Genomic DNA, 27,265 nt, shown 5'->3' with positions numbered 1-27,265 from the left:
TTCTGTCTAATTGCTGATAGGACTGGACGTCTTTGCTTTCACTTGCCCAAAGTGAAAGAGACAGGCCGACAGTTTCCAAATGAGTAAATAACCGAAAAATAGAGAATTTTTAATTTGCAAACTTACTGTATTCTTCTCCCTTACTTAAGCCAGAGTAGTGTTTTTCCCATCGCGCTCTTCGCTCTAGCTCCGGTGTCCTCCCAAGCTCTGTGCTGCTGTTGCCAGCATATCAGCCTCTCTCTGTTCTTTGGGTCTAAACTGCATTGGCCTGAAAAGTTTTTAAGATCCCAGAGTTAATAATGATACTCTGCACCGCAGAGTACAGAAAGCGCACACGTTCATTTGATCGTCCCCCGCCTGTAGGCAAGGCAGATGGGGACCCCACGTTTTGCTGCTCAGACTCTCCCCCATTGTTGGTTCCTTGTATGTTTCGTATTCTCTCTGGAGACAGTGGTTTCTTCAGAGACAAAGATGCTGTCTGGTTCCCAGCAGCAGTTTGCCCACTCCATAATATGCAGTGGTTGTGGAGTCACCATTGCCTCTGACTCTCCAGGCCTTAGGGAGCGGACCTCGATAGCCCCAGGCTCGTGTCCACTCAGCAGGCTCAGCTCCTCCCGCCCACAGGCTCCTTCCAGGGCCTCGCTTGGAGTGTCCTCCCGAGGCGCTTGGTCATGTTTCCAGCTTTATGCAAAAACAGGCTCCTGCTGGTCATATTGTAAACTCAGTAGAATCTCATGAACAGGCCGGGCGCGGTGGCTCACGCTTATAATCCCAGCACTTTGGGAGGCTGAGGCGGGTGGATCACGAGCTCAGGAGATCGAGACCACGGTGAAACCCCATCTCTGCTAAAAATACAAAAAATTAGCTGGGCATGGTGGCGGGCGCCTGTAGTCCCAGCTACTCGGGAGGCTGAGGCAGGAGAATGGTGTGAACCCGGGAGGCGGAGCTTACAGTGAGCCGAGATCGTGCCACTGCACCCCAGCCTGGGCGACAGAGCAAGACTCCGTCTCAAAAAAAAAAAAAAAAAAAAAAAGAAAAAGAATCTCATGAACAGGGACTTGATTTTGATCTTTCTCTCTCGGGACGTGGAAACGGCCACCAGAGTTGCTGTCAGTGGCATTTAGGTGGCCGTGGACGCAAATAGCTTTCATATCTCCCCATAGATCACTTTCTTGGGTTTCAGTTGAGCTTCCTAGACTAGTACAATGGCTTATTTTGTTTGTTTGTTTTAATCCATTTTCCTGAAGTAACCTTTGGAAACATCAGAAGCTACTCTCCATCGACCTGGACAAAGTGGTGTTACCCAACTTTCGATCGAATCGCCCTCAAGTGAGGCCCTTGTCCCCTGGAGAGAGCGGCGCCTGGGACATTCCTGGAGGTGCGTTCTTGGGTGCTTTGTGATTGTGCTCAGTCATCCTGTATTTTGTTGAAAGGAGTCTCCCTCCCTCCCCCAGGAGGCAGGCCAGACTGTCCGTGTCTCTGCCTTCCTGGGAGCCATAGTGGCCTTGGCTCTTGGCTTCTTTTTTGGCACAAACCAGCACGACCAAGGGCAGGCCTGAGAGATTAAGAGATTGTTGTTTCCCTTAGAAAATGCTACCTAGATTTTCACACTTGAATTTATTTTACAACGGCCGGGTGATCTACTTAAACATGTTCAAAGTAACTTGCATTCTCTTTAGGAAAGTTCTGCCAGCCACCTATTATGTCCCTCACAGATCGCCTGTCTGCTGGTTTGGGTCCCAGCCAATGGCAGCAGCCACCCTGGCTCCCTGCCCTCAGCCCAGAAGGCCCCTTCAGTTTTCTGCCCTGCCCCCCTGGGAGGGACTTGACTGAGCTGGGGTGTGTCCGTTGGTGCTCTCATCCTGTCTGTCTCTCCAAGGATCCTGACTGGCTACATAGACTGCCTGGGGCGGGTTCTTCTCTGCTATCCAAGGCAGTTGATACCAGGTCTTTCTAGCCGAACCCGGGCAGTTCTTTTGCTCTAGAGTCCCCCGTACTCTTCCAAAGAGTTTACAGCTACCAGGGGAGTTTCTCTGGGTTCTAGGAATTATCCAGAAATGGGATCAGGAAGGGGCACTCCTGTCCATGCAGTCCAGCCCTGGACACCGCGTGGTGGTGCCAGGGTCCTGAGGGCCTTGCGCATAGCTCACGGGGTGCGCTGAGGGTAAATTCCAGAGCCCTTGGCATTGTCCACTCGTATTGACATTTGGAACCAGGGGTCCTCTGATGGCCTGTCCTGGTTTTCAGCCACATGTCCCCTCTATGGAGGGCTTTCCCCAAAGGTGGGGCACAGCCAGGGGTGCTTCTTCCGCTACGCCCCCTTTCTCCTCCTCCCACTCAGCTGGAACCACAGGCCCCTCCTTCTCCCCTGGATAGAGACGTGCCCATCTTCCCTTGTGTTTAGAGAAACACAGAGCGCCTCTGGGCCTCCCTTCGGTAGGTTGTGACAGAAGCATAGCTGGGCCTGATCATCCGTCTGTGGGGAGCCCAGGGAGGAAGGGCAGCAGAGACCCCACCGAGCCCTCCACCCCCACAGGAAGTGGCTTCTCCGCGGACTGGGAATGTGGCTGCTCTTTGCTCTCATCCATTCTTTATTAATGGCCTGGGTTACTTTAGCTAAGGCTTAAAAATGATGTATGCCCTGCAAGCCCAGCTAGTGAAATTAGCTCGCATTTAGCTTCTGATGAATCCAGCTGTCATAGAAAAAGCCTGTCATGGTAGCTCTGTGGCGTTCCTGCCTGTTCACTGGCTGTGCTCTTGCAGGGATCATGCCTGGCCGCTACAACCAGGAGGTGGGCCAGACCATTCCTGTCTTCGCCTTCCTGGGAGCCATGGTGGTCCTGGCCTTCTTTGTGGTACAAATCAACAAGGCCAAGAGCAGGCCGAAGCGGAGGAAGCCCAGGGTGAAGCGCCCGCAGCTCATGCAGCAGGTTCACCCGCCAAAGACCCCTTCGGTGTGACCGGCAGCCTGGCTGACCGTGAGGGCTGGAGCGAGCCTTCACGGATGGCGCTGGTGGGTGAGCCGAGCTGTGGTGGTGCCTGGTTTAAAAGGGATCCAGTTTCCAGCTGTAGGTTTGTTAGAGTCTGTTCTGCATGGGCCTGCCCTCCTGTGATGGGCAGAGGCTCCTGGTACATCGAGAAGAATCCTGTGGGTCCCGTCAGGAGGAACTTAGTGGCTCTGCCGCCAGTGAGACTTCCCACCGGGCAGCTGTGCGCACCAAAGACTCGGGGGAACCTGGAAAGGCTGTCTGGGGTCTGCTGACTGCAGGGGAAGGATGTACTTTCCAAACAAATGACACAACCCTGACCAAGCTAAAATACGCTTGTTAAAGGCTATTTTCTATATTTATTGTTGGGAAAAGTCACTTTAAAGACTTGTGCTATTTGGAAGCAAAGCTATTTTTTTTGTCAGTGGAATGCAGTTTTTTTTACTATTTCATCATGAGGAACAACATAGATTCCATGATCTTTTTAATGACAGTACAGACTGAGATTTGAAGGAAACATGCACAAATCTGTGAAACATAGACCTTCGCTTTATTTTTGTAAGTATCACCTGCCACCATGTTTTGTAATTTGAGGTCTTGATTTCACCATTGTCGGTGAAGAAAATTTTCAATAAATATGTATTACCCATCTGAAGCTTAAAGATACTGTGTAACGGACTCTTTTCACTTGTCCCATTTCTCTTTGATGACGGTCTGGAATGGGTTCTGAATCAACCTGCTAATTTGTGTTTACTGAGACGTAATTCACATAACATTCTCCACTTTATAGTGTAGAGCTCAGTGGTTTTTGGTGTATTCACAAGGCTGTGCAGGTTCCGGAACACTTCCATCACCCCAGAGAAAAACCCCTCTCCCCCCAGCAGTCACCCGCGTTCATCACCTGCCCCCAGGCTGCCAACGGCCGGGCTGCTCTGTGGATCGGCCTGTTCTGGACATGTCCTTTCAATGGGATCGCACAGTACAGGGTCCTTGGCGTCCAGCTCTTTTCACTTCGTGTCGTGTTTTCAGGATTCATTGACCAGCGCTGTAGCAGGTATCAAGACTCATTCCTGCTTGTGGCTGAGCAGTGTCCTGTGGTGTGGCTAGAGCGGTTGTGTTTCTGTCTTCCTCAGCTGGTGGACATTTGTGGTGTGGCTAGAGCGGTTGTGTTTCTGTCTTCCTCAGCTGGTGGACATTTGTGGTGTGGCTAGAGCGGTTGTGTTTCTGTCTTCCTCAGCTGGTGGACATTTGTGGTGTTCCCACTTTTTGGCATTGTGTGCGCTGCTCTGAGTATTTGTGTATGGGGTTTGTGCGAACATAGTTGTTTTTTTTTTTTTTCTGTTGGGAGTGTACCTAGGTGTGAAATACCACTTTGTGTTTAAGTTTTTGAGGAGTTGCCAGACTTTTTTTCTAAAGCCACTGCACCATCTTGCATTCTTGCCAGCAGCGTGCGAGAGCCCCCCTTTCTCCACATCTTCGTCAGTACCTGCAGTTCCCCGTCTTATAAATGCTAGCCATCCTGGTGGGTGTGCAGCACTATCTCACTGCAGCTTTCACTTGCACCTCCCTGAAGACTAACGACGTTGAGTGTCTCTTCATGTGTCTGTTGCCCATTTGTCTGTCTTCTTTGGAGAAATGTCTGTTCAGAGCCTTTGTCCACATTTTAGTTGGGTTGTCTTTTTATTGAATTGTAGGAGTTCTTAGGCGAGCCCCTTATCAGTGATGGAACTTGCAGATATTGTCTCTTGTTCTTTGGGCTGTCCTTTCACTCTCTTGATGCCATCCTTTGAAATAGAAAAGGTTTTCATCTTGAAGTCCATTTTTGCTGTTTTTTTTCTTTGGTTGCTTGTGTATCAGGGGTCATATCTGAGAAAGCATTGCCTGATCCCAGGTAGCCTGTTAACCGTTGATCCCCACCTGAACAGGGTGTTGTATGCTGACTGGCCGAGCAACAGCCTGCACAGCAAAGGCGAGGGTGACTGGGAAGGGGGGCAGAGGCTGTGCGGGGACTGATAAGGGTGCTGCTGAGGTCACGGGCAGAAAACATGGCCCACTCAGGGAAGGAGCCGCCGGGCCGACTGTCCCTTGCGATTCTTTTCGTCCCCGGCAGGTCACGTGCTCACCTTGAGGCTCTCACTGTACTCTGCCCACGTTGCTTCGAGAATCCAAATATGTTGCTGAGGTCCCGTGAGGCATTCCTTCCTATCCCAAGGGTATAGGGCCTCACAGGCAGCCGGAGGGCTGCAAGCATCTGGCACTCAGGAGCCCTGCTGTCCTTAGCAGGTGGCTGTGGCTCTGAGCCACTCTCCTTATCCACATGAGGGTCTTGCATGCTGTTGGGCTGTGGAGCCTCTCGTCTCACAGGTCTCTCCAGGTGCAGGCTGCTCACCTTCTGGGGCTCAGGACCATAAAGGACAGGGTTATGGTAAAGGTTTTGCCTCGAACCAGGAGGCGAGGACCCTTTCTGTCCAGTTGCCAGAATGGTGTCATGAGGAGCTGTGTGCCAGGCATGCTGTGCTAGTTATAACATGTGTTTTTGTTTCATTCCCCACACACTGTAAGGTGGGCATCACTGGACCCATCACACAGGTAAAAGAGAAGCCCGGGGATCGCTCATCGCCTTGCCCAGTCATACAACTAGAAGCCAAGGCAGAATTTGAACTCAGGTTGTCCTCAGTTCCAAAACCTGTGTACTTCACCCGTGTTCTCTCCTGCTGGTGTCTGTGTGATGTCCCATGTCTGTCTGTCTCTCTCTAAAGGGACAGCGACACATCAGGAGGATACCCAGATGCTGCGGGGCCTTGGGACAGAGTCTGGGAGGATTGAGGGAAGGAGCAGGTGACGGTGAGCCTGGAGAGAGAATGCCCTGGTGGAGAGTTTATGTCGAAAGGGGATTAGGTCTCTGGGAGGAAGTGGATCCATGTGGTCTGCTGAGGTGGCTGAGTCTGGCATTCAGATGTGCCACCCAACAGAAGAGGCCCTGGAGGGACGCCCCCTTTGCTGGGTGGCAGCCGTGGGATACTGGGGTCTGCCTTGGAGGTCCTGGAGAGGATGTCATGGCCCTGGCCCTAGACGCAAGCTGCCTGGGTCCAGTTCAGCCCGGCCACTCCTGCTGTGTGCCCTAGCCAGGGGCCTTCACTCCACTGACTGCTGTGTGTTGGGTACGTGGTGTCACCCAGGCCATGTGCTTAGCCGTGTGCCTGGCAGCCAGTGCCGGTGTCAGCCATTACAGGGACACACGTGCCTAGAGGTTGAGGCCACGTTCTGTCACCTAGGCCCACTCGTGGTCCTGGGCTGGGCCAAGCCCCCCTTCAAAAGGATTCCTTTTTGCCCCTGGCATGGGCTCTCATTGTCCTAGTGAACAGCTACATCTTTTTAACAAGCCAGAAAAGGCCAGCTGGCAGTGGCCCTGCCTGTTATCCCAACACTGGGTGGCCGAAGCAGGAGGATCACTTGAGGCCAGCCTGGCCAACGTAAGCAAGACTCTGTCTCTAAAAAACAAAAAACAAAAGACCAACCAGCCACAACCACAGATACACCTGGGGTTCACAGGGGGCCTGGGGACCATGAGAGGGGCCAGATGTCATCCTTCGCCGTGGCTCTCTCTGGAGACTCAGGCAGTGGCCCCGACTGCAGGAACCTTTGAGATGAGATGCAAATAGTGCCTCCCCCTTTGGCCCCCTCCCCTGTACAGGACACTCAAGTCTAGATCTTTCTTTGCACACACACTTGTCCGTTTCGTGCAGAATGTGTCCCACGTACGATGGCTCCAAGGAGACCTTCCAGGAAAGGGTGGGTGAGCCTGGCCCACAGCGATGGCCCTGAGACCTGCTGAGCCCTTGTCTCTGTGCCTCAGGCCAACGGTTCGTGGGCATGATCCCACCCAGGGCTCTCAGAGCCATTTCTCGGGAGAAAACCCAGGTCTGGCCTGGGCATGAGCTCTGAAGCCCTCAGCGCCAGGCTGCCTCCCTCCCATGGCGGGTGCAGGGTGCCGCCTACTGGAAGTAACGGGAGGGTTAACTTAGATTTTGCTTTCACAGGACACAAAATATAGAGTCAAGGATATGCAAAAAGTTTGTCTCCCTTTTTATATACAGATTAGATAGACGTTTCTAGAGAAATATTGAAATTCTTCATTTAAAAAAAAATGGCTGGCGCCACCCCCTTAATTGGATATTAACTCACGGAATAATGGTGTCATTTGCTGGTAACAAGAAGGCATTGCAGGTGAGTGTCCTAGAAATACAGATCCCTGGCCTCATCCCAGCTTGACTAGATCATCTGTTCCTTGGGAAGGGACTAGGAATCTCTTATAAAAGCTCCCAAGAGCAAACAACTACTGGAACTGTGACCCAGCAATCCCTAAGCCTATACACAAGAGAACTGAAAAGAAGGTGTTCAAAGAAAAACATCTGTGTAGAAGTTCACACCTGTACTATTCACAGTAGCCAGAAGACGGGGCCAGCCCACACGTCTAGCAGTGATGGCCACATGGACAAAGGTGGTCTCTCCATGCCATTGAACATGGCCATAAAAAGAAACGAAGTTCTCACACGTGCTCCCACGTGGGGGAACCCCAGGAACATGCTGAGTAAAAGAAGCCAGACACAAAAGGCCACGTCATGTGTGATGAAGTCTGCACAGTAAACAGTTCACAAAAACAGGGAGTTGATTCGTGGTTGCCAGGAGCTGGGGGGAAGGGATCTTCCTTTGGGGCTGCTGAAAATGTTCTGGAATTAGATAGTGGTGATACTGGCACAACATTGTGAGTACTTAAAGCCACCGGACTGCACACTTTAAAATGGTAAGCCCCAGAATGGATTTTAAAAAAAGTGAATCTGATGTCATGTTAATTCTTAACATGCCCTCGGGAGCCCTGGCTTAGAACCTGGGAGAGGTTCTTGTGCCCTTCCGACCCCCAGTGTCAGTGGGGACCCAAGGGGTCAGAATTCCCTGGATGAAGACCCTGTGGGCTCAGCCCTGGCACCACGTCCTCCTCCCTGCCCTCTGCCCCCAGCCCTGTGTTGGCTGCTGACCACCCCCCACTGCACCCCCAGTGTTTCCTCCATTGGACACAGTGGCAGGAGGAGAGTGAGCCTAAAGGATGCTTCCTTTCCCTTCCACAGTTCACCCGTTTACTGCTTTACCCACAGCAGGTCTTCTGACTACAGCTCTGGAGAAGCAGCCACCAGGTGGGGACCGCGGGATGTGACAAGGCCTGTGGCCTGTGGCTGCGTCCCCTGAGGGATCCAGCCTCTGCTGCTGGGCCCAGGGGGAGCCCACCAGCCTGTCCTCTCAGAACTGCCCAAGGATCGGAATTCAGGATGCTGCTGTATGTGGGTCCTATTGCCACCTGTACAAACTACCACAAATTTAGTGGCTTAAAACATACTTATGCTCCTATGGTTCCAGAAATTGGAAGTGCAAATTCGGGCTCACTGGCCTAAAATCAAGGTGTTGGCAGGGCTGGTTCCTTCCTGAAGCCTTAGGTGAGAACCCATTTCCCTGCCTTTCCCAGCACCCAGCGGCCCCTCCTCTGTCTTCCAGGCACACCCATCTAGCCTCTGCTGCTGTCTCCACACCACTGTCTCCTCTCTGACCTCGGGCCCCTCCTGCATCCGTGTTAGAAGGACACTAATTACATGTAGAGCACACCTGGATAGCTCAGGGTCCCCTCCCCACAAGGTCCCCGATCTCATCTGTGAAGCCCCTTTTGCCATGTGGGGTAACATACAAGGCCTGGAGGTTCGGATGAGGACATCGTTGAGGCCATCATTTCACCGACCACAAGAAGTTTCTCTATCCCTATGACATGTGTCTCCCATCCGAGGATTTTTGGTCCCTGGTAATTGCTGCAGCTGGGGCCCCTCCCACCATCTGAGAAGGTGGAGGCCGGCTCTACTCCGCCATACGGGGCTTGCTGCGCCACTTACTAAGCAGACTTCGCGGGCCAGGCCTAGGGCTGACAGCTTCGGAGAAAGGAGGGGCTTCAGTCTCGGGGACAGCAGGGCCAGCGGGAGGCCCTAAGAATTGGGTTCTCTACCCTCACAGCATGGTAGACCCTCCTAGGGGAGCTTCGTAGAAATTCTGACTGCCCATAATCCCAGCACTTTGGGAGGCCAAGGCGGACCGATTACCTGAGGTCCGGGGTTCGAGACCAGCCTGGCCGACATGGTGAAACCACATCTCTACTAAAAATACAAAAATTAGCTGGGCGTGGTGGTGCACGTCTGTAATCCCAGCTACTTGGGAGGCTGAGGCAGGAGAATGGCTTGAACCTGGGAGGCAGAGGCTGCGGTGAGCCGAGATCGTGCCACTGCATTCCAGCCTGGGCAACAGAGTGAGACTCTTGTCTCAAAAAAAAAAAAAAAAAAATTCTGACGCCTAGAGCTGCCCCAGGCCAGTTTAATGTGCAGTTTTGCGGGTGGGCCTGGCATCGGTAGTGTAAAAAGTCCCAAGGTGGATCTTGCGTAGCTAAGGTTCAGGATACTGTTCTAGAAGCTCCGAATTGGGCCCTGGTGAAAACGGAAATTTGGATAATGGAATATGGCACACATTTCTGTTCCAACCTCAGCAGCTGCCACGTGCCACTCCGACGCTGTGCACACCTTCTGCGGGCCCCTCCTGACAGCCCCGGAGAGCAGGCGCTTGTGTCCTCCCATTTCGCAGGTGACTCGAGTGAGGCTCACGCCTGAGACCCCAGAGCCAGGGTGACGATACTGTGTGCTGCAGCCGGCTAGCTCCTGAGGCCTACCGTCATCTGTTCTCTGGAATTTTCTGGGGTTTTGTTGTTGTTGTTGTTGGTTTTTTGTTTTTTGAGATGGAGTTTCGCTCTTGTCGCCCAGGCTAGAGTGCAATGGCACGATCTCGGCTCACTGCAACCTCCACCTCCCGGGTTCAGGTGATTCTCCTGCTTCAGCCTCCCGAGTAGCTGGGTTACAGATGCCTGCCAGCACGCCCAGCTAATATTTGTAGTTTTAGTAGAGACAGGAGGTTTGCCATGTTGGCCAGGCTGGCCTCGAACTCCTGATCTCAGGTGATCCGCCCGCCTCTGTGTGAGCCACCGGGCCTCTCCAGAATTTTCTAACAGACATGAGCAGAAAGATCTCGGAAACGATCAGAGGCCACTTTGTTGCGAAAGTTCCTAAGCCTGTGACCTGACACGGACTCTGGGGAAGGAAGGGAGGGGTCCTCAGGCGCTCCCTTGGTGAGGTGGGTCCCTGCAGCACAGGGGAGAGAGGCCGCCCCGGGCTGGGCGCTCCTGTGCAGGGTGCAGTGTGCAGTGTGGGCCATGGCTGACAGCATCCACACGGGCACCTCTGTGTGGCCTCCTCGTGCTCCTGCCGCACTGGAGCCAGTGTCAGGTCTGGGTGGGCTGGGCCGACTAAGCAGAGGGGTGGCCGCCCACCCGCCTGCCCGCCGGCTGCAGATGCAGCCCAGCAGGGCGCCCCTCCACAGCTCGGGAAAGGTCACGCAGCCCTGTGATGCCGGCAGAGAGTGGATATGAAAGCCCCTCCGAATTAAGAGGTTTTCCCCATTGCCTGGAATTTCACAGCCCAATGGCCAATTTCGAAGTCATGCACGTTAATGGGCCGCTAATGAGGGACCCACCGGCGGGGACAGGGAAGTGTCCGCCCAGCCCCCGAGTGGAGATTAAGGACTACAAAGCCCCCAGCCGCTGATGAAGGGCCCTTTATCTCCTTTCTCAGGAGGCTGGATTTGGGGGGAAGCAGGAATGACTTGGCCTCTTTGGCAGGCCTGGGAGAGCTGTGGGAATACGGCGTGTGGTCCCCGCCCTCTGCCACCCTGGGTACTGCACGGGCCCTGCCTGCAGTGTCACCCGCAGCCCCCTTCTTCCCTGCTGTGTCCAGTGCCATCTCCACATGGTTTAGTGACCCTCCAGTGAGTGGGACACAAGAGTTTAAGCCTTTTCCCAGCTCAGCGCTGACCTAGGTCTCTATCCCAGGGAACCCCAGTCCCCTGGGGCCCTTCCCGGGAGCACTGGCTCATGCACCTGCCACTGGGAGTCTCTGCTTCCCAGAACATCCTCCCAGCCCTTCACCAATGGTGCACAGATGTCCCCTCAGCCCCCATACCTTCACCAGGAAGCCCCTCCAGATTCACCTCCATTCTTGGGTCTGGTAGTCCAGTCCTCCCATTGGGCTAGGGTGGCGTGTCTCTTCTTGCGCTCCCCACGGGACCGTCCCCTTCTCTGGAGGAGCCTTCTCTTTCACCTTTGAGCTCCAGTGCCTGCATACAGTAGGCACTCAGTGTTTGTTGAATGACTGATGAGAACTCAAACAGATCTCAGATGTGAGCGGTGTAGTGGGCTGAATGGTGGCCCCTAGTAGACATAATTATGCCACGCCCTGGAGCCTGACTGTTACCTTATTTGGAAAAAGGGTCTTTGCAAATATAATTAATGATCTCAAGATGGGATCATCTTGGATTATCTGGGTGGGCCTTCCTGAAAAGAGAAGACACAGAGGAGAAAGCTTGGGAAGATGATGCTGGCAGAGACGGCAGCAATGCAGTCACAAGCCAGGGAGCGCCTGAGCCCCCAGGAGCTGGAAGAGGCAGGAAGGATCCGCCCTCCATGGCCTCCAGAGGCAGCATGTCCCCGTTTATACCTTGACCAACTTCTGACCTCCAAGACCATGACAGAATAACTTTCTGTTGTTCTAAGCCCCTGAGTCTGTGTTGGCAGCCTCAGGAGCCTAACACAGGGGAACAGTCAAACGACGTTCCCTTTCCTCTCTTTTGTGGACTCTGTGTATTCGTTCATTCATTCTCTCACACACTCACTCATTCAGGCACTGTCAGAGTCCTTGTGGGGCAGAAGGCCGTGTGACATTGCAGCCTCTGGAAGGAGCCTGACTCAGAGTGAATCGCAGCCTTGTTGTTTGCCAGCTGTGATGCTCTGAGCCACGTGCTCCACCTGCCTGAGCCCAGTTCCTGCTTGATGCAGGGTGGGAGTTGGGGGAAACTGTGGGGATACCCGGCCGGGAATTTGCGTGAACTTATCCAGGCTGGGTTCTCAGCAGCACATTTATGCAGCAGTGGCGTGAATGCCATCCGCATCATTGTCCAGCCTGGAGCTCCGGGACTGCAATCCCGGCTCCCTTTCACTTGCCCCTGCTGGGAAGCCAGCCACTGACTCTGCTGGTTGGGCGTTTATGGAGCAGCCATTGTGTGAGCCACAGAGTTTGGAACCTGCCGGCTCATCAGGAGGTAACAGGAGTCAGGGGTTGAGACTGTTAGCAACCACATCGAAAAGAAGGCTTTGGGGCTGATCTGGTGTCGGACAGATAAGGACTGATTAGATGCAACGAGGGGAGGGGTTCTGGGCATTGAGGATATTTAAGTGAAAGCAGTGCTTCTCAGCGAGGGGCCGAACCAGCAGCATTGGAGTCACCTGGGAACCGGTTAGAAAGGCAGGTGCCCAGACCCCGCCCCGGAGACACTCAGTCAGAAACATGGGCTGGGGTCTGGTGGTCTGTGTTTGAACAAACCCTCCAGTGGATTCTGAGGCAAAGTGGAGTTTGAGAATGCAGGTGAGAGGGAGCTGGGGTTCCAGGAATAAACAGTCAAATTGCAGATCTGACCTGCATGTGCCAGCATTTTCCGGAATGGGGCCGTCTCCGATATTCTGTCCCCTTAGCTGACCACGTATCAGATTGGAGAGATCAAGCGTGGCCTAGGGACCAGCAGCCGCCGCCTCCCCCAAGCTTTCAACAAGGCCCGCAGGTGACTCGTGTGCATGGGATTAGCTCTGAGGTGCACCTGCTGGAGTTGGGTGAAGGAAGTAAAGGAAACCACCTTGCGGGGAGTACCTGCAGACGGTGGAGCCTGTTCTGCAGATGAGGAGGCTGGGCTCAGTGCGCTTTTCAAAAAGCCCCCTCCCTTGGGCTGGGGGCCTTGGAGAGGCATCTGAGGATGGAGGTGCTGCAGAAGCTGCCATGAGATCATGGTGCCTGCTCCCCTGCCCCATGTTGCTCCCAGCCGAGCTCCCTGTCACCCTCCAGCGCAGCTGAGAAAGCTCCACCCCCAGAGCCGGGCCTGCAGGGGGCTGGGGAGAGGCGGGAGTCTTAAGCCTTCCTTGCTCAGGTCAGAAGTCTCAAAAGCTGCAAATTCTTGGGACCCATGGCCCTGACTACTTGTTGCTGTCCTCTTAGGTGTAGAGGGGCCTGACCCTGACAGATAATCGCTAGGGATCCTTTAATTAATGACTCAACCACCCCTGGCCAAGCTAGAATCTTCCTTCTCCCACCCCTCTGGCCCCAAGAAATGCAACTGAGCCACCTGGAGTGAGCCCGAGCCCCATCGCCAACAGCCGAAGACCGTCCGGCACCTTGAAAGTTGGATTTGGTGGTAAGCCTCAGGGACTGGGGTTCTGTACAGAAGTTTGGCTGGAAGCAAAGGAGGTGGATGGGAATGCGGGGAGAGAGGATTGATGGGAATGAGGAAGGTTGGGGGTTTGGGGGAAGAGAGAGGGAGGGGGAAGGGGTGAGGTTGCCTTGGGGTCTAGTGGGAGAGCAGGAGTGAGAATAATGTGGGTAGGGAATGGGAGAGGAAGGGGGACTAGAAGTTGTGGGAAGATGCATGCAGCACCCTTTGGAAAGGGGGAGCTGACGCCAAGGAACTTAGGGAGGGAAGAAAGTGTGAAGACTCTGCTTTCTCTCCACCCCTCTGCCGCCTCTAGCCATGGAGGGACAGACACCAGGAAGCAGAGGCCTTCCAGAAAAGCCTCACCCTGCCACAGCTGCTGCCACTCTGTCCTCGATGGGCGCTGTCTTCATCCTCATGAAGTCCGCGCTGGGAGCTGGCCTGCTCAACTTCCCCTGGGCCTTCTCCAAAGCGGGCGGAGTGGTCCCTGCCTTCCTGGTGGAGCTGGTAAGTCCCCGGGAAGTGAGTCCTGGGGACGGGTACGAGGTGACTTTGGCTTTTCTGGGTGGCGTTCTCTGTATTGCTTCTGCGGAGTCGCATGTCCTGTAAGCTATAGCTTCGGGGTTTTATTTTCTATCCCGCTCAGCTAATGAGGGAAGAAGATAATCCCACTGTAGCCCTGGGACGAGAATATCCCCTGTGGGCACTGGTGACGTCTGATCCACAGCTCCCGGGATGGAGCTAGAGTCATTGCAGCTCCGTCTGTGAAGGGGGCATTTCACCTGGGAAGGAGCCTTTCTGGGCGCCCTGCCTGGTCAGCTGCTCTAAACTAAAGCTGGGCCGGGCGCGGTGGCTCGCGCCTATGATCGCAGCCCTTTGGGAGGCCAAGGTGGAAGGATCACCTGAGGTCAGGAGTTCGAGACCAGACTGGCCAATATGGTGAAACCCTGTCTCTACTGAAAATACAAAACTTAGCCGGGCGTGGTGGCAGGTGCCTGTAATCCAAGTTACTCAGGAGGCGGAGTCAGGAGAATCAGTTGAACCTGGGAGGCGGAGGTTGCAGAGTTGAGATTGTGCCACTGCACTCCAGCCTGGGCGACGGAGTGAGACTCTGTCTCAAACACACCAAAACAAAGCTGGACTCCTGTGTGCAGATGGAGCCTAAAACTGGTGTGACACCCCCATACCCCCCACGCAGAGCCGGGCTGGCCTTGCTTGGTGTCGGTTGTTGTGCTCTCCTGCCTGCCCAGTGCAGAGCCGGGATGCCCTTCTGGGGAAGCGCGGACGCTGCGCTCTTCTCTTTGCTGCGGGAGAAGCACTCATGAGCACAGCTTTATTTTCTAAGATCCTCTTCCCCTGGCTGATGGAGTGAATTGCTACATTTTGTGGTAAGCTCTTTGGCTGGCTTTATCTCACACATTTTATGGCAGCTGGTGGGTAATGGCTGGATTCCAACCGTTTGTGTGCCCTGAGGCTCTTTGGGTCTGTTTGGAAACTGCAGTGTCGGGTGTAACCCATGCCACCCCTGGCGCTGGCCGAGCTCCTGCCCCGTGCCTGGCCTAGGATGGACGAGGCAGTGCGGTCCCTGTCCTCATGGAGCTTTGTTCTAATGGGAAGTCAGACAAGATGCATGTATGAGCTTCAGATGGTGGATCATGCCGGGAGGGTCATGTGTCTCTGGGGATGGGGGGTTTATATGACACGGCATGGTTGGAAGCGTCTCAGAGGAGGTGACCTTTGCGCTGAGCCCAACTGGAAATGGTAAGAGCTTCCTGAGGTGCGTGTGAGGGGGCGGCGTGCTTGTGTTTAGACTAGTGCGTGAGGAAGTCTGCCTTTACAGCAGTGAGGGAGGAGCCCCATCTCAAGCCACAGACGCAGGTGGGGCTTGGGGGTAGGGTTGTGGCCAATCCTGGGGCAGCAGGAATGGCCATGAGCCAGAGGGGGGGAATCCCTGTTCCACGAGCACCGTGCAAGCATTTCATGCAGATCTTGCTGAAATGCAGATGCTGGCCCTGCAGGGCTGGGTGGGCCTGAGACCACATTTGTGAATTGCTTCTGGGGAAACAGCTATTTTGTTTTGCTTAGGATGAGTTCCAGATCCCTTCGCTCAACAGACGAGGAGAAGGGAACCCGGACATGAATAAAAGGAAACTCATGACAGAGCAGAGGAGCCAGTCTGGCTCTTGACAAGCTCCTGGCGCGCCACCCCAAGTTGTTCCTTTAGCCTCCAGGGCTGCAGGGGAGATGGAGGTGGGGCTGGGGTGTTGTCACTGTGAATGACGGAAGATTTGGGGGAGGCTGCTATCCTCCGCTTAGCTGGGGAGGCTTCTGCATGGGGAGCGTTTAAATGTGAAGTCAGTGGGCAGAGGTTGGAAGCCTGACTCGTTAGGGTTGGCGGTTTAGTAACATTTGCTGAAAACAGTCTAGGGCTCTACCACCCTGAACGCACCTGATGTCATCTGATCTCGGGAGCTAAGCAGGGTCGGACGTGATTAGTACTTGGATGGGAGACATTTGATGAAAACTGGCAAACCTCCTCTTGGGAGCTGTGGAAGGGCTGGGTCTGGCATGGCGGCTGGGGGTCCTTGCAGTTCTGCTGCCCAGAGGCCCAGTCCCTCTTGTGGTGACCCTGTCCTCCAGGGATGGCTCACTGCTGAGGCTTCCTTGCCCCCACACCTTCCCCTGCCCTTTTCGTTTGTTTCTTTGTTTGTTTTGTGAGGGTCTTACTCTGTTACCCAGGCTGGAGTGCAATGGCGTGATCTCGGCTCACTGCAACCTCCACCTCCTGGGTTCAAGCGATTTTCCTGCCCAGCCTTCCTCCCAAGTAGCTGGGACTACAGGCATGTACTATCACACCCGGCTAGTTTTTTGTGTTTTTAGTAGAGATGGGGTTTCATTGTGTTGGCCAGGATGGTCTCCATCTCCTGACCTCAGGTGATCCACCCGTCTTGGCCTCCCAAAGTGCTGGGATTACAGGCGTGTGCCCCCACACCCAGCCCCCCTGCCTTTCAATCACAGATGTTTTCTGAGTGTGTGCATTTGTCAGGCCCTTCTCTGGGGCAAAATAGAAAAAAAGAATACCGCCCAGTCTTCACGGAGCTTAGAGCCTGGGTGAGAGGGCATTGGAGAAATCTGTCAATATTTTACAATTGCACATGTCTGTTTCCTGTGGCTGCTATAACATATTACCACAAAATGGAGGGCTTAAAACACTGGAAATGTATCGTCTCACAGTTCTGGAGGTCAGGAGTCTGACATGAAGGGGTCAGCAGGGCTGACCAAAGGCTCTTGGAGTTCCTGGTGGCTCCAGGTGCTCCTTGGTTTTATGGCCTCAGGACTCCAATCTCTGCCTCCTTCCCTTCTGTCTCTACAAGGACACGCCTCATTGGGTTGAGGGCCCACCGGATCCAAGATGACCTCACCTCAGGATCCTTAATGATGTAGGCAAAACCCTTTTTCACTTAATTACGTTTTGCTTGTGGACATCTGCAAAAACTGTTTCCAATAAGTCACGTTCACAAGCTCTAGGCATTAGATGTGGAATGCTCCACCGCCATGCTCGGCTAATTGTGATCTATTCAGACAATGGCCTGTTAGCAAAAAACAGAAGCTGCCTGTGCACACGATACGGATCGATCACACATGCTTGGTGGAGTGGGAGGAGCTGGGAATTACACAAAGGTGGAAAATACTAGACCAGTGGTTTCTTCTGGGGATGGGAGGGAGACAGAAGTGGGACCTGTGGGACCGTCCAGGGTGTGGCGATATTCTGCCTGTGGGTAGCGGTTTGGCTGGCACATGTGCATTTTACATCTTGCAGCAATACACTTAAGACTTTGAGCATTTTATATGTAAATTTCGCCCCACAAGAGAAAAGGCCTGTGAACGAACAAATATCAAGCACACTGGGATCTGCAACTTGCTTCAAAATGCTAATCCATTAAGATGGATGGAAGGCCGCACAGAGGCATGGGTGGAAGGGTAGAGAAGTCAAAGCGAGTACAGCAACCTGTCATGGGGGAGTCAGGTGGCTGCCCATAGGGGTGTTCACTGTAACATTCTTAGAACTTTCCTGTACATCTGAATTTCTTTTTCGAGATGAGTCTCCCTCTGGGGCCTAGGCTGCAGTGCAGTGGCGCGATCTCGGCTTACTGCAACTTCTGCCTCTTGGGTTCAAGTGATTCTCCTGCCTCAGCCTCCCAAGTAGCTGGAATTACAGGCACCCGCCACCACGCCTGGCTAATATTTGTATTTTTAGTAGAGACGGGGTTTCACCATGTTGGCCAGCCTGGTCTCAAACTCCCCACCTCAGGTGATCCACCCACCTTGGCCTCCCAAAGTACTGAGATTACAGGCAAGAGCCACATGGTTGGCTAATTTTTATATTTTTAGTAGGGACAGGGTTTCTCCATGTTGGCCAAGATGGTCTCAAACTCCTGACCTCAGGTGATCCGCCCACCTCGGTCTCCGAAAGTGCTGGGATTACAGGCATGAGCCACTGTGCCAAGCCGGAACACCATTTCTTGAGCACTCACGTGCTGAGACGAGTATGTCACAGGCCTTGTTCAGTCCTTACGTGTCATAGCAGCCATGCAAGGGGGGCAGTGCTGCCCCCATTTGACAGATGGAAAAGCAGAGGTTGCCATCCTGCCTCATGTCACACAGCAGGTGAGCGATGGTTAGAACCTGAGCCTGGCTGTGCCCACTCCACCTCGGGTTCCAAGCCACCACACCTACTGCCTCTCCACCCACAGCCCAGGAGATTTCAGGAGAGTAGCTTAAACTCTGGGTTTCTGATGTGTCATTTATCCCACTGGGGCAGGATGGTGTCAGATTCCCAGGTTCACTGCCTGGAGCCAGTGAGGCTGCCAGAGTCCGCCTGCACTGCAGCTCCGATTTCAGGATAGGTGGGGTGGGGTGGGGGTGTGTGCAGTGACAGAGCTGGTAGACTGCCAACCCCATGCTGGTGGCAGCCCTGGCCTCTGTGGACAAGAAGCCATGTGGAGAGTGTGCCCACGGGGTGGCTGGCTGGGGGTGGGTGGGCTGTGGGCACAACACAGTTCCAGGTCCTGCTCCTGCTCCGCAGGTCTCCTTGGTCTTCTTGATCAGCGGGCTGGTCATCCTGGGATATGCTGCTGCTGTCAGTGGCCAGGCCACCTACCAGGGTGTGGTCAGGGGGCTGTGTGGCCCTGCCATCGGGAAGCTGTGTGAGGCCTGCTTCCTCATCAACCTGCTCATGATCTCTGTGGCCTTCCTCAGGGTGATCGGGGACCAGCTGGAGAAGCGTAAGTACCTCCGTGGGACTTGGGATGGCCCAGGGTGCTGGACCTGTAATGATCTCTTGGAGTTTCCAGTTGAGCAGGATGTGGGGCCTTGGCCTGGGCCCTGAGGGACAGCAGAGGCTGAAATCACACTCTTGTTCCTAACATGGGGGGGAAGGGAGGCTCAGAATGGATAGTCACCAGTGGGGTGAGAGTCATGGGCACACAAGTGCATGAGAGAGGTTGTGGCTGCAATTAGGATGTCCAGTGGAGATAACTCATTTCACAGATGAGGAAATGGACCCAGCAGCAAGCAGCTCCTTCTGAGAGAGAACCAGTAACACCTTAAGCTTTGGAATGGCTATGGCTCTGAGCCCTCATGCAACCTTGGCCTCTAGTTCCCGACTAAGACTTTCCCTCTAAGCACTGCTTTAGCTGCATCTTAACAATTTTCGCATGTTCTATTTTCATTTTCATTTGACTCTTTTCTCATGAATGGAAAATTTAAAATATTCGCCCATTTTCACTGTGGTTTCTTTGACTCGTGAGATGTTTAGAATTGTGTTTAATTGCCAATTATTGGGGAGTTTTTTAGATTCCTTCATGGTTTCGACCTTAATTTGCATCATGGTCAGGGAATCTGTATCATTTCTGTCTTTTGAGATCCACTGAGACTTGCTCTGTAGTCCAGCACATGGTCTGTATTGGAGAACATTTTGTGTGCTCTGCAGAGAATGTGTACTCTGCAGTTGCTGGGTACAGTGTGCTGGCAATGTCCATTAGGTCAAGGCGCTCAACAGCTGTGTTCAGATCGTCATTGCAACCATATTAATATTTAGGTCCAGTTATTCTATTCCTAAGAGAAGGATGTTAAAGGATGTTAAAATCGCCAGCTGCGATTGCAGATTAGCCTATTCTGTCACGCTTCATGCTTCATGGTCTTTGAAACTCTAGGTATATCCTTTTATTATGAAATATTCTTTATCTCTGGCATTAATTTGTTTTCTCTACCATTAATAGAGCCACTCTAGCGTCCTTAAGACTAGTGTTTGTATAGAAGTTCTCTTATCATTCTTTTACGTAGAATCTAACTGTGACTTGGGTTTGTTTTTTTTTTTTAATGTGATTATATGTCGTTTTTGCAACACCAGCCTGAGAATGGCTTGGGATTTTAAAATGCATTTCCTGTAGGCAGCATATGGTCGGGTCTTGCTTTTTTACCCAACTTGACAGCCTCAGACTTCCTATTGGAATGTTTAGACTTTTAATTGGAATGTGATTGTTGATAGGGTGAAATTTAGTCTACCATTTTGCCATGTGTGTGTTCTGTGTGTCTCTTGACCCATGAAGCAAAAGACCCCTGACTGGGGGGTATTGAGATTGAAGGCTGCTGTGTCTTGGTAAACACTATCTTATACCAAAAAGTAGTGAGATTGGCGTACCTGAACCTCTTAACGGGTAAGCGGGCACAAAAACGTCCTGCCCTCCCCGCCCCCACCCACAAGTGGCAAGTAGAGTTCGTCTGCAGTTTCAGCTCCAGTGAACTGGTAGTGTTGCTGTGTTAAGAAGGATTCTGAGCCTCACTGGGAGCAGAGCCCCCTGATTAGTCAGAGGACGGATGAGGATATGGGCCACCCCAGGTGTGGGTGGATTGACTGTGGTGGAGAGAGTGTTCTTGTGCATATCTGGTTAGATATTTGGGGATGCCTCTCTGCAGGGGAGGCCAAGCTTCTGAGAGGGAGTGCTGGTTAGAGGTTGGAGTGCTTGGGGGAGTCATGGCACGAGGTACAAGTGGCTATGTCTTTGGTGCCAAAGATCTCAAGCACCCCGGAACGCTGGATTTGGGAAGGAGCTGGTACAGTCCTGCTGTTGGCACCGGGGATCCTGGCTGTGGGAGGTCCAGGTGCAGACAAAGGGCCTGCGCCATCCCACACCGCCTGGAGGTCTAAAACCCACCCATGATCTCCGTGCAGTCCTGGGGCGTGTGCAGTCCCTTGGCATCTCTGGCCCTCCCACGTGGATGCTGCTGTGACCACCTGCTTGTGGAACTTCCCCTTCATCATTTCGTACACTTGAGCTTTTCTCACATACATTCATTTTTTCACACGGCTCCCCTTGTTGAGTGAGAACAAAGAAGCATTTAAGACACCTCAGTGCCAACGAATCCCTGAAGGAGTGAAGATAGCTCAAGCTCCACAGCCTCCCACGTCCGTTGGTCGCAGGGGCCACCTCACCCACCCAGGTGGTTCCCAGTGGCTCCTACCTCCAGCCACCCTCCCACTCTTCCCTGCTTTCCCCTCCCCCATATGTTTTGCCTCTTACATGGGTTCCAAATCATTCATCCCAGTGTGGCACGATAAAAATGGCCCTACATTCTTTGGTGTTCTTTCCATGGAGAGGTTAGTGGGGCTTGTGTCCCTTGCCTTTGAATTAGTTGTGCCTGGATGGCTTTGTCCAGCAGTGTGTGGTAAATGGGACACTGTGCCCATTCTGGGTCTGGCCTTTAAGAGGACAGGCAGCTTCTGCCTCGGTCTCTGGGATCCCCCAGCTGCCATGGAGGAAGTTGGAGGCATCTGCTAGAAGGCCCATGTGGAGAGACTCCCAGACAGCAGGGAAGGCCCAGGTGTGCCCATCAGGCACTAGGTGTTGGGGGGAGCCATCAAGTGCACTCCAGACCAGCCCCACTGCCAGCCAGAGACCCCCAAGCAACCTCAGCCAATCTTACATGGAGGAGGATTGGCCGGCCCAGCCCTGGACTAACTGTCTACCTACAATCCATGACTTGTAACAAAGTGATTCTAAGCCACTGCATTTGGGGTCATGTGTTCTGCTGCAACCATGAGGACCCACAACGCTGATGCACAGCAGCCTGTTGCTGACTGCACAGTGGCCAAAAATCGACTTCAGGCCCCCATTTGACCCCAGATACTATGAGTTCCTGAGCGAAACCAAAAGTCTTCCACCAGAATGTAAGGGGCACGAGGGCAGATGGCTTGTCTGGTCATCACCGCATCTTGGGCCTTAGAGCAGTGCTGGGCTTGGGGATGGAGCCCAGCGAATGTCTGTTGAATGAATCCGTGTGTCAGAGTCTGTTCCTGCGTGGGGCATGTGACTTGTCTCCATCTCACTTGTCATGCGATCTCTGGGCTCCTGGGGCTGACTGAGGGCGGATGTCCAACCCCAGCCAGGATTGAAGGGCCAGGGGGGAGCCGAGAACCCACGGTATTTGTACTCTGTGGCTCAGCTCTCCCCGTGTCTCTGGCAGTGTGTGACACCCTCCTGTCTGGCACCCCGTCCGCCCCGCAGCTGTGGTACGCAGACCAGCGCTTCACCCTGCCCCTGCTCTCCGTGCTGGCCATCCTGCCCCTGTCTGCCCCGCGGGAGATCGCCTTCCAGAAATACACAAGGTAAGGGCTGGGGATGCTGCCCATTGGGGGCCCCAACCTTGCTGAGTGTTTGTGTCAGGGTTTCTGTACATCTGGGGTTGGAGGAGCTGGGGGATTGGCCTTCACATTTGGAGAAGGGGAAAACAAAAAAAAAATTATACAAGTAAAATGTATGCATGATACAAAACACAGACGAGCCTAAAGAAGAAAATGACCTGTAACAACGTCAGTGCTACTCAGTTTATTTCATTGTTGGATTTTTTGTACATGGCTGCAGAGAGAGGCGCCTCCCCACAACACACACCTACCCACACCCACACATGCACACCCACCCATATATGCACCCCCACCCCCACACGCCCCCCTGCCCGTGCACGCACACGTGTGCACACACACAGAGGTTGTTTTTTTGTGGCTAAGGGTCTGTATACTTTTGAAGAAATAAAGCTTGGCAACAGTATCCATCTCCCTCTGCTGCCTGCCTTTTGCCTGTGTGTATGAGCAATAGACATTGTATAGAAACAGCGGGCAGCAAACCAGAGCCTCCCCCAGGCCTCTGCCCTGCAAGGCGCTTGTGCCACTCAGACCAAGCCAGGAGGGGGCTTGTCCCCTCTCAAGCGTGAGCGAGTCTGCTGGCGTCCTGCCTTAGGCGTCAGGTTGAGTGGCTGATTAACTTTTGCTGGTGGGAAGGAAACAATATTACAGCTGCCATCCCCAAGGGCACCGGGTGCCATTAAGAATTCTACACATTTGGGCTGGGCGTCACACCTATAATTCTGGCACTTTGGGAGGCCAAGGCAGGCAGATCACGAGGTCAGTAGTTCGAAACCAGCCTGACCAACATGGTGAAACCCCGTCTCTACTAAAAGTACAAAAATTAGCCAGGCGTGGTGGCAGACACCTGTAATCCCAGCTACTCGGAAGGCTGAGGCAGGAGAATTGCTTGAACCCGGGAGGCAAAGTTTGCAGTGAGCTGAGATTGCGCCACTGCACTCCAGCCCGGGTGATAGAGCGAGATTCCGTCTCAAAAAAAAAAAAAAACTACAACAACAACAACAAAAAACAGGTCTGTACATCTGACCCCTTGACCGCAGAGCAGCCTTGCCCCACATGCCCCCTGTATAGATGAGGATGGTGAGGCAGAGTTGGACAGCTTGGCCAGCACCTCATTGTCAAGGGCGGAGCTGGGTTTCACATCCCACTACTGTCCCCTGTGCATCAACCACGTGTCACCCACTGTGCAGCCCCTCACACAGTCACTGTGTGTTAGCATCCTAGGCACTCTGGCTGCCTGTTACCTGGCCCTGGTCATCACCGTGCAGTACTACCTCTGGCCCCAGGGTCTCGTGCGTGAGTCCCGTCCTTCACTGAGGTAAGTCTGAGGGAACAGCTTCCGGCAGCCTCTGGGAGGAGGCACCGCAGGGGAGTCTGCAAGGGGAGTGTTGGAGGAGGAGTCTGTCGTGCTCACTGCAGAGCCTGGGCTCCTTCCTTGCAGTTCTTTCCGTCTCTGATGCGGTGAAGGCAAGGGAGCGCCACTCTCCTTCTGCTGCAGGGACCTGGCCGTGGCTAGTGATGACCGGGACAGGCCAAGGGACCCAAAAGCCACCAAAGGCTGCGGTGGCCTAGGGGTCATAGGCTGTTGCAGACTTGTCCCCACAGCGTGGAGGTAGGGAACTTGGCAGCCAGCCAGCTGCATGTACCGGGGCAGGGGAACTGTGAGGAGGCCGGCGTGGCCAAGCCAGCCGGAGTAAGGGCAGAGAGCATGGGCGGGAATGTCATACAGGGACTCAGAGCCACGGCGAGGAGTTTGGTTTTGCTCTGGATGAGTTGGGAGACTTGGCAGCATTTTGAGTACAGCAGGGACATGACACGATGTTTTTAAAAAGGGTCACTCTAGGTAGGGTGTGGTGGGTCATACTTGTAATCCCAGCACTTTGGGAGGCTAAGGCAGGTGGATCACTTGAGGTCAGGAGTTCAAAACCAACCTTGCCAACATGGTGAAACCCTGTCTCTACTTAAAAATACAAAGTTTAGCCAGGTGTGGCGGTGGGCACCTGTAATCCCAGCTATTCAGGAGGCTGAGGCAGGAGAATTGCTTGAACCGGCAGGCAGAGGTTTCAGTCAGCTGAGATCATACCACTGCACTCCAGCCTGGGCAACAGAGCAAGACTCTGTCTCAAAAATAAATAAATAAAAAGGCTCACCCTGGCTGTTCTGTGGTCCTTGGGAGCCAGGGGTAGCAACAGAGATGAAGTAGGAGGCTTCTGCCTAGATCCCACATCCCAGACCTGGTGGCTTCAGGGGAGGCAATGAGGAATAGTCAGACTGGATATGCTTGAGATCAGATTTCCTAGTGGCAGGGCTGGCTCGTGGGTGTGGGACCCCTACAGTCACCCAGGCCCCATGCTCAGTGTAACCTTCTGATGTCGCTGTCTTAAAATCCTTAATCATTGTCCAACAAGGGTGCCCACATGTTCCTCTTGCACCTGGCCCTGTGAATTCTGTGGCCAGTGCTGCTAGTGGGTTGGAAGGTGAGCAAGAGAAGAAAGTCAAGGTAACTTGGAGCTCTCAGCTTGAACAATGGGAAGGCCGGAGATGCTGTTTCCTGGATTAGAGAGGCCTGAGCAGGGCGGGTCCCTCGGAACAGTCAAGGTGGAGCTGGAACAGTCAAGGTGGAGCCGACCTGGAGACATCTAAGACGGAAGTCAAGCAGCTGGGCAGGTCGGTGTGTCTGAAGTTCAGGGGGAGAGGTCCGGGCTGGCAGGAGGAACGTGGCTGACGTTGGCCCAGAGACGGCGTTCAAGGCTATGAGTGCTGAGATCTGTACACTGAGCCGGTGGTACTCTAGCACGGGCAGGTCGAGGGGATGAGGAGGCCCTGGTAAAAACAGGAGGTGATGAGTTAGGATACGAGTGTCCGAGGGCTGCTGTGACAAGTGACCACATACTCGGTGGCTTAACAGAAATTTCTCTCACTTCTGGTGCCTAGAAGTCCAGAATCAAAGTGTGGTCATGCCATGCTCCCTCCGAAGGCTCCAGGGGCGGGTATTTCCTGCTTCTTCCCACTTCTGGGGGCCGCGGCGATCTGTGTTCCATGGCTGATAGACGCATCACTGGGTCTTGGCTTTCATCCTCACACCGTGTTCTGTCTGTTTGTTTTCCCTTCCAATAAGGGCAGCAGGCATTGGATTCAGGCTCACCGTAATCCACCATGACCTCCTCTTACTTTCAATAATTACACCCGCCAAGCCTGTCGATGCTGAGAACCAGGCGGGGATCCCAAGAGGCTGGACCTGGAGGTTCTCCCCATGCACACCTCTGTCTTCTTAGGTGGCTTGGACAGAGCTCAAACCATCCTTGTGCTATTTGGGATCAGTGGGTGGATGCTGTGGGTGCCCCTGCCCCCGCCAATTACCAAACCACACTGGGAGCCAGCAGCCTCCAATGGGGAAGTTGGGACTTCCTATTGCGGTTTCCCTGCCCAAATTCTGCCCACATGGAAAATGTCATGTTACCAAATGTCAGCAAAGATGTATTTAGAAAGTGCAGCATTTAGCCAGCATCCTTTTCCATTTCCAAAAGCCTGGTCACGGACAGTCATTAAAAATACATCTTGCAGCCATGCACTGTTACATTTTCCCAGCATCCTTTAAAATTCACCCTTGCAGCTGCAGGTTGTTCCGGGTGTGACCCTTCTCTAATAAACTCCTGTTCTTGTTTGTTTACAGCCCTACCTCCTGGACCTCTGTGTTCAGTGTCTTCCCCACCATCTGCTTCGGGTTTCAGGTAATTTTAGCATCTGTGTTGAAGACTTTGGCGTTTGCAGAGGCTGTGGGTGACTCTCTGCTCCCTTGGGAAACCTTCGTTTCTCTGTCAGGGAGGTGTTTGAGGACTTCTCCTAGGATACAGTGGGCTCTCTGCCGCCCATCTGTGGTCCCCAGGCTGTCTTTCGAGACCATGAGGGTGGGTTGGTGTCTGGGCTCAGGGAGGTAGGAATTGCCTGGAACTTGGGAATCCAGCCCCCACGGATGGCCAAAAGCAGCACCATGTTTGTTGGGTCTCGGGTAGAGTGTGGGGACCGGAGACCTGTTCCTTCCTCTGCAGAACCCCCACAGGACTCCAGTCAGACCTGAGGCCTGCAGTCCTAAGGTACCCACTTAACTCTGGCAGGACACTTTTACCCAGGTGGACTCTGGGCCTTGGGCAGGAAAGATCCTGCCTCCTGAGGGGTACAGGGTAGAGGAGCTGGAAGGTGTACAGGTAGCTGATTAGAGAGGAGAAGGGGACAGAAATACAGAATTTTTAATGGAATGTCATGGGAGGGAGGACGGGGCTATATGTGTAGCATCGTGGCAGAGGGGCAGAGTCAAAGGGGTCTGCTTAAGGTGGTGGGGTTTGAAAGGGATCTTGAAGGATGTATGAGCAGCAGCCGGGTGAGTGGGAGTGCACCCCAGGTAGAGAGGACAGCACAGGTGGGCCACTGATGTGAGCGGGCCCCAGGCACAGCTGGAGAGAGACCTGCAGAGGGCTCTGTGGTACAGTGCTGGGGGGAAGGTGGCGGGGGATGGGGGGCAGGGGAGGTGGCGGGCTTGGGCTCAGTCCTCTGCTTCTGGGCTGTCATGGGTTCTCCCAGTCTTCCTAGCAGGTGGAAGCAGACACTGCTCTTCCATTGCTTTTTGGGTTGGAGTCTCATTCTTGTTGCCCAGGCTGGAGTGCAGTGGATCTCAGCTCACTGCAGCCTCCGCCTCCCGGGTTCCAGCAATTCTTCTGCCTCAGCCTCCTGAGTAGCTGGGACTACAGGCATGTGCCACCATGCCCAGCTAATTTTTTTTGGTATTTTTAGTACAGAGGCGGTTTCACTATGTTGGCCAGGCTGGTCTTGAACTCCTGACCTCAAGTGATCCGCCCGCCTCGGCTTCCCGGAGTGCTAGGATTATAGGCGTGAGCCGCCGTGCGTGGCCACATTGCTTATTTTAGGGAAGATTTGCCTCGATATCCTAAAAACAACCACATATCCACTGCCTACCACCAGCACCAACAAAACCATTCCAAAGTAAAAATCAAGTCCACAGGGAGATGCTTCCGGGGTTTACCACCAGATCTCAGCTTTGTAGCCATTGAGCTCGTCTCTTCCCTTGACTATCAGTGAGCTCTGCTTCTGTTCTTCATCTTGCCTTTTTGTTTGAGAACCCTTTTCAGGAAAAAAAAAAAAAAAATCCTGAAACATTTCCATTTCTCTTCCTCGT

At 53.6% G+C, this 27,265-nt stretch overlaps 2 protein-coding genes across 2 annotated transcripts in view; both read left to right on the top strand.

Moving 5' to 3' along the window:
- Positions 1–3,649, top strand: part of MBTPS1 (membrane bound transcription factor peptidase, site 1) — a 66,013-nt gene extending 62,364 nt beyond the window's left edge. Inside the window, exons 22-23 of the mRNA XM_055299720.2 lie at positions 1,248–1,378; positions 2,764–3,649. Coding sequence (XP_055155695.1) covers positions 1,248–1,378; positions 2,764–2,960 — 328 coding nt within the window. The 3' untranslated portion in view covers positions 2,961–3,649. The remainder of the gene's footprint in view (positions 1–1,247; positions 1,379–2,763) is intronic.
- Positions 3,650–13,113: 9,464 nt separating this feature from the next.
- The window catches only part of SLC38A8 (solute carrier family 38 member 8), a 32,722-nt gene continuing 18,570 nt past the window's right edge, over positions 13,114–27,265 (top strand). Inside the window, exons 1-6 of the mRNA XM_055299731.2 lie at positions 13,114–13,358; positions 13,690–13,880; positions 18,460–18,658; positions 21,900–22,041; positions 23,291–23,392; positions 25,748–25,805. Of these exons, the coding sequence (XP_055155706.1) occupies positions 13,692–13,880; positions 18,460–18,658; positions 21,900–22,041; positions 23,291–23,392; positions 25,748–25,805 (690 nt within the window). The 5' untranslated portion in view covers positions 13,114–13,358; positions 13,690–13,691. The remainder of the gene's footprint in view (positions 13,359–13,689; positions 13,881–18,459; positions 18,659–21,899; positions 22,042–23,290; positions 23,393–25,747; positions 25,806–27,265) is intronic.

Source organism: Symphalangus syndactylus, chromosome 11 (assembly GCF_028878055.3).
Source record: "Symphalangus syndactylus isolate Jambi chromosome 11, NHGRI_mSymSyn1-v2.1_pri, whole genome shotgun sequence".
NCBI classification, from domain to species: Eukaryota; Metazoa; Chordata; class Mammalia; order Primates; family Hylobatidae; genus Symphalangus; species Symphalangus syndactylus.
The sequence above is the reverse complement of the archived record's forward strand: the minus strand, read 5'-3'. Positions and strand labels throughout refer to the sequence as shown.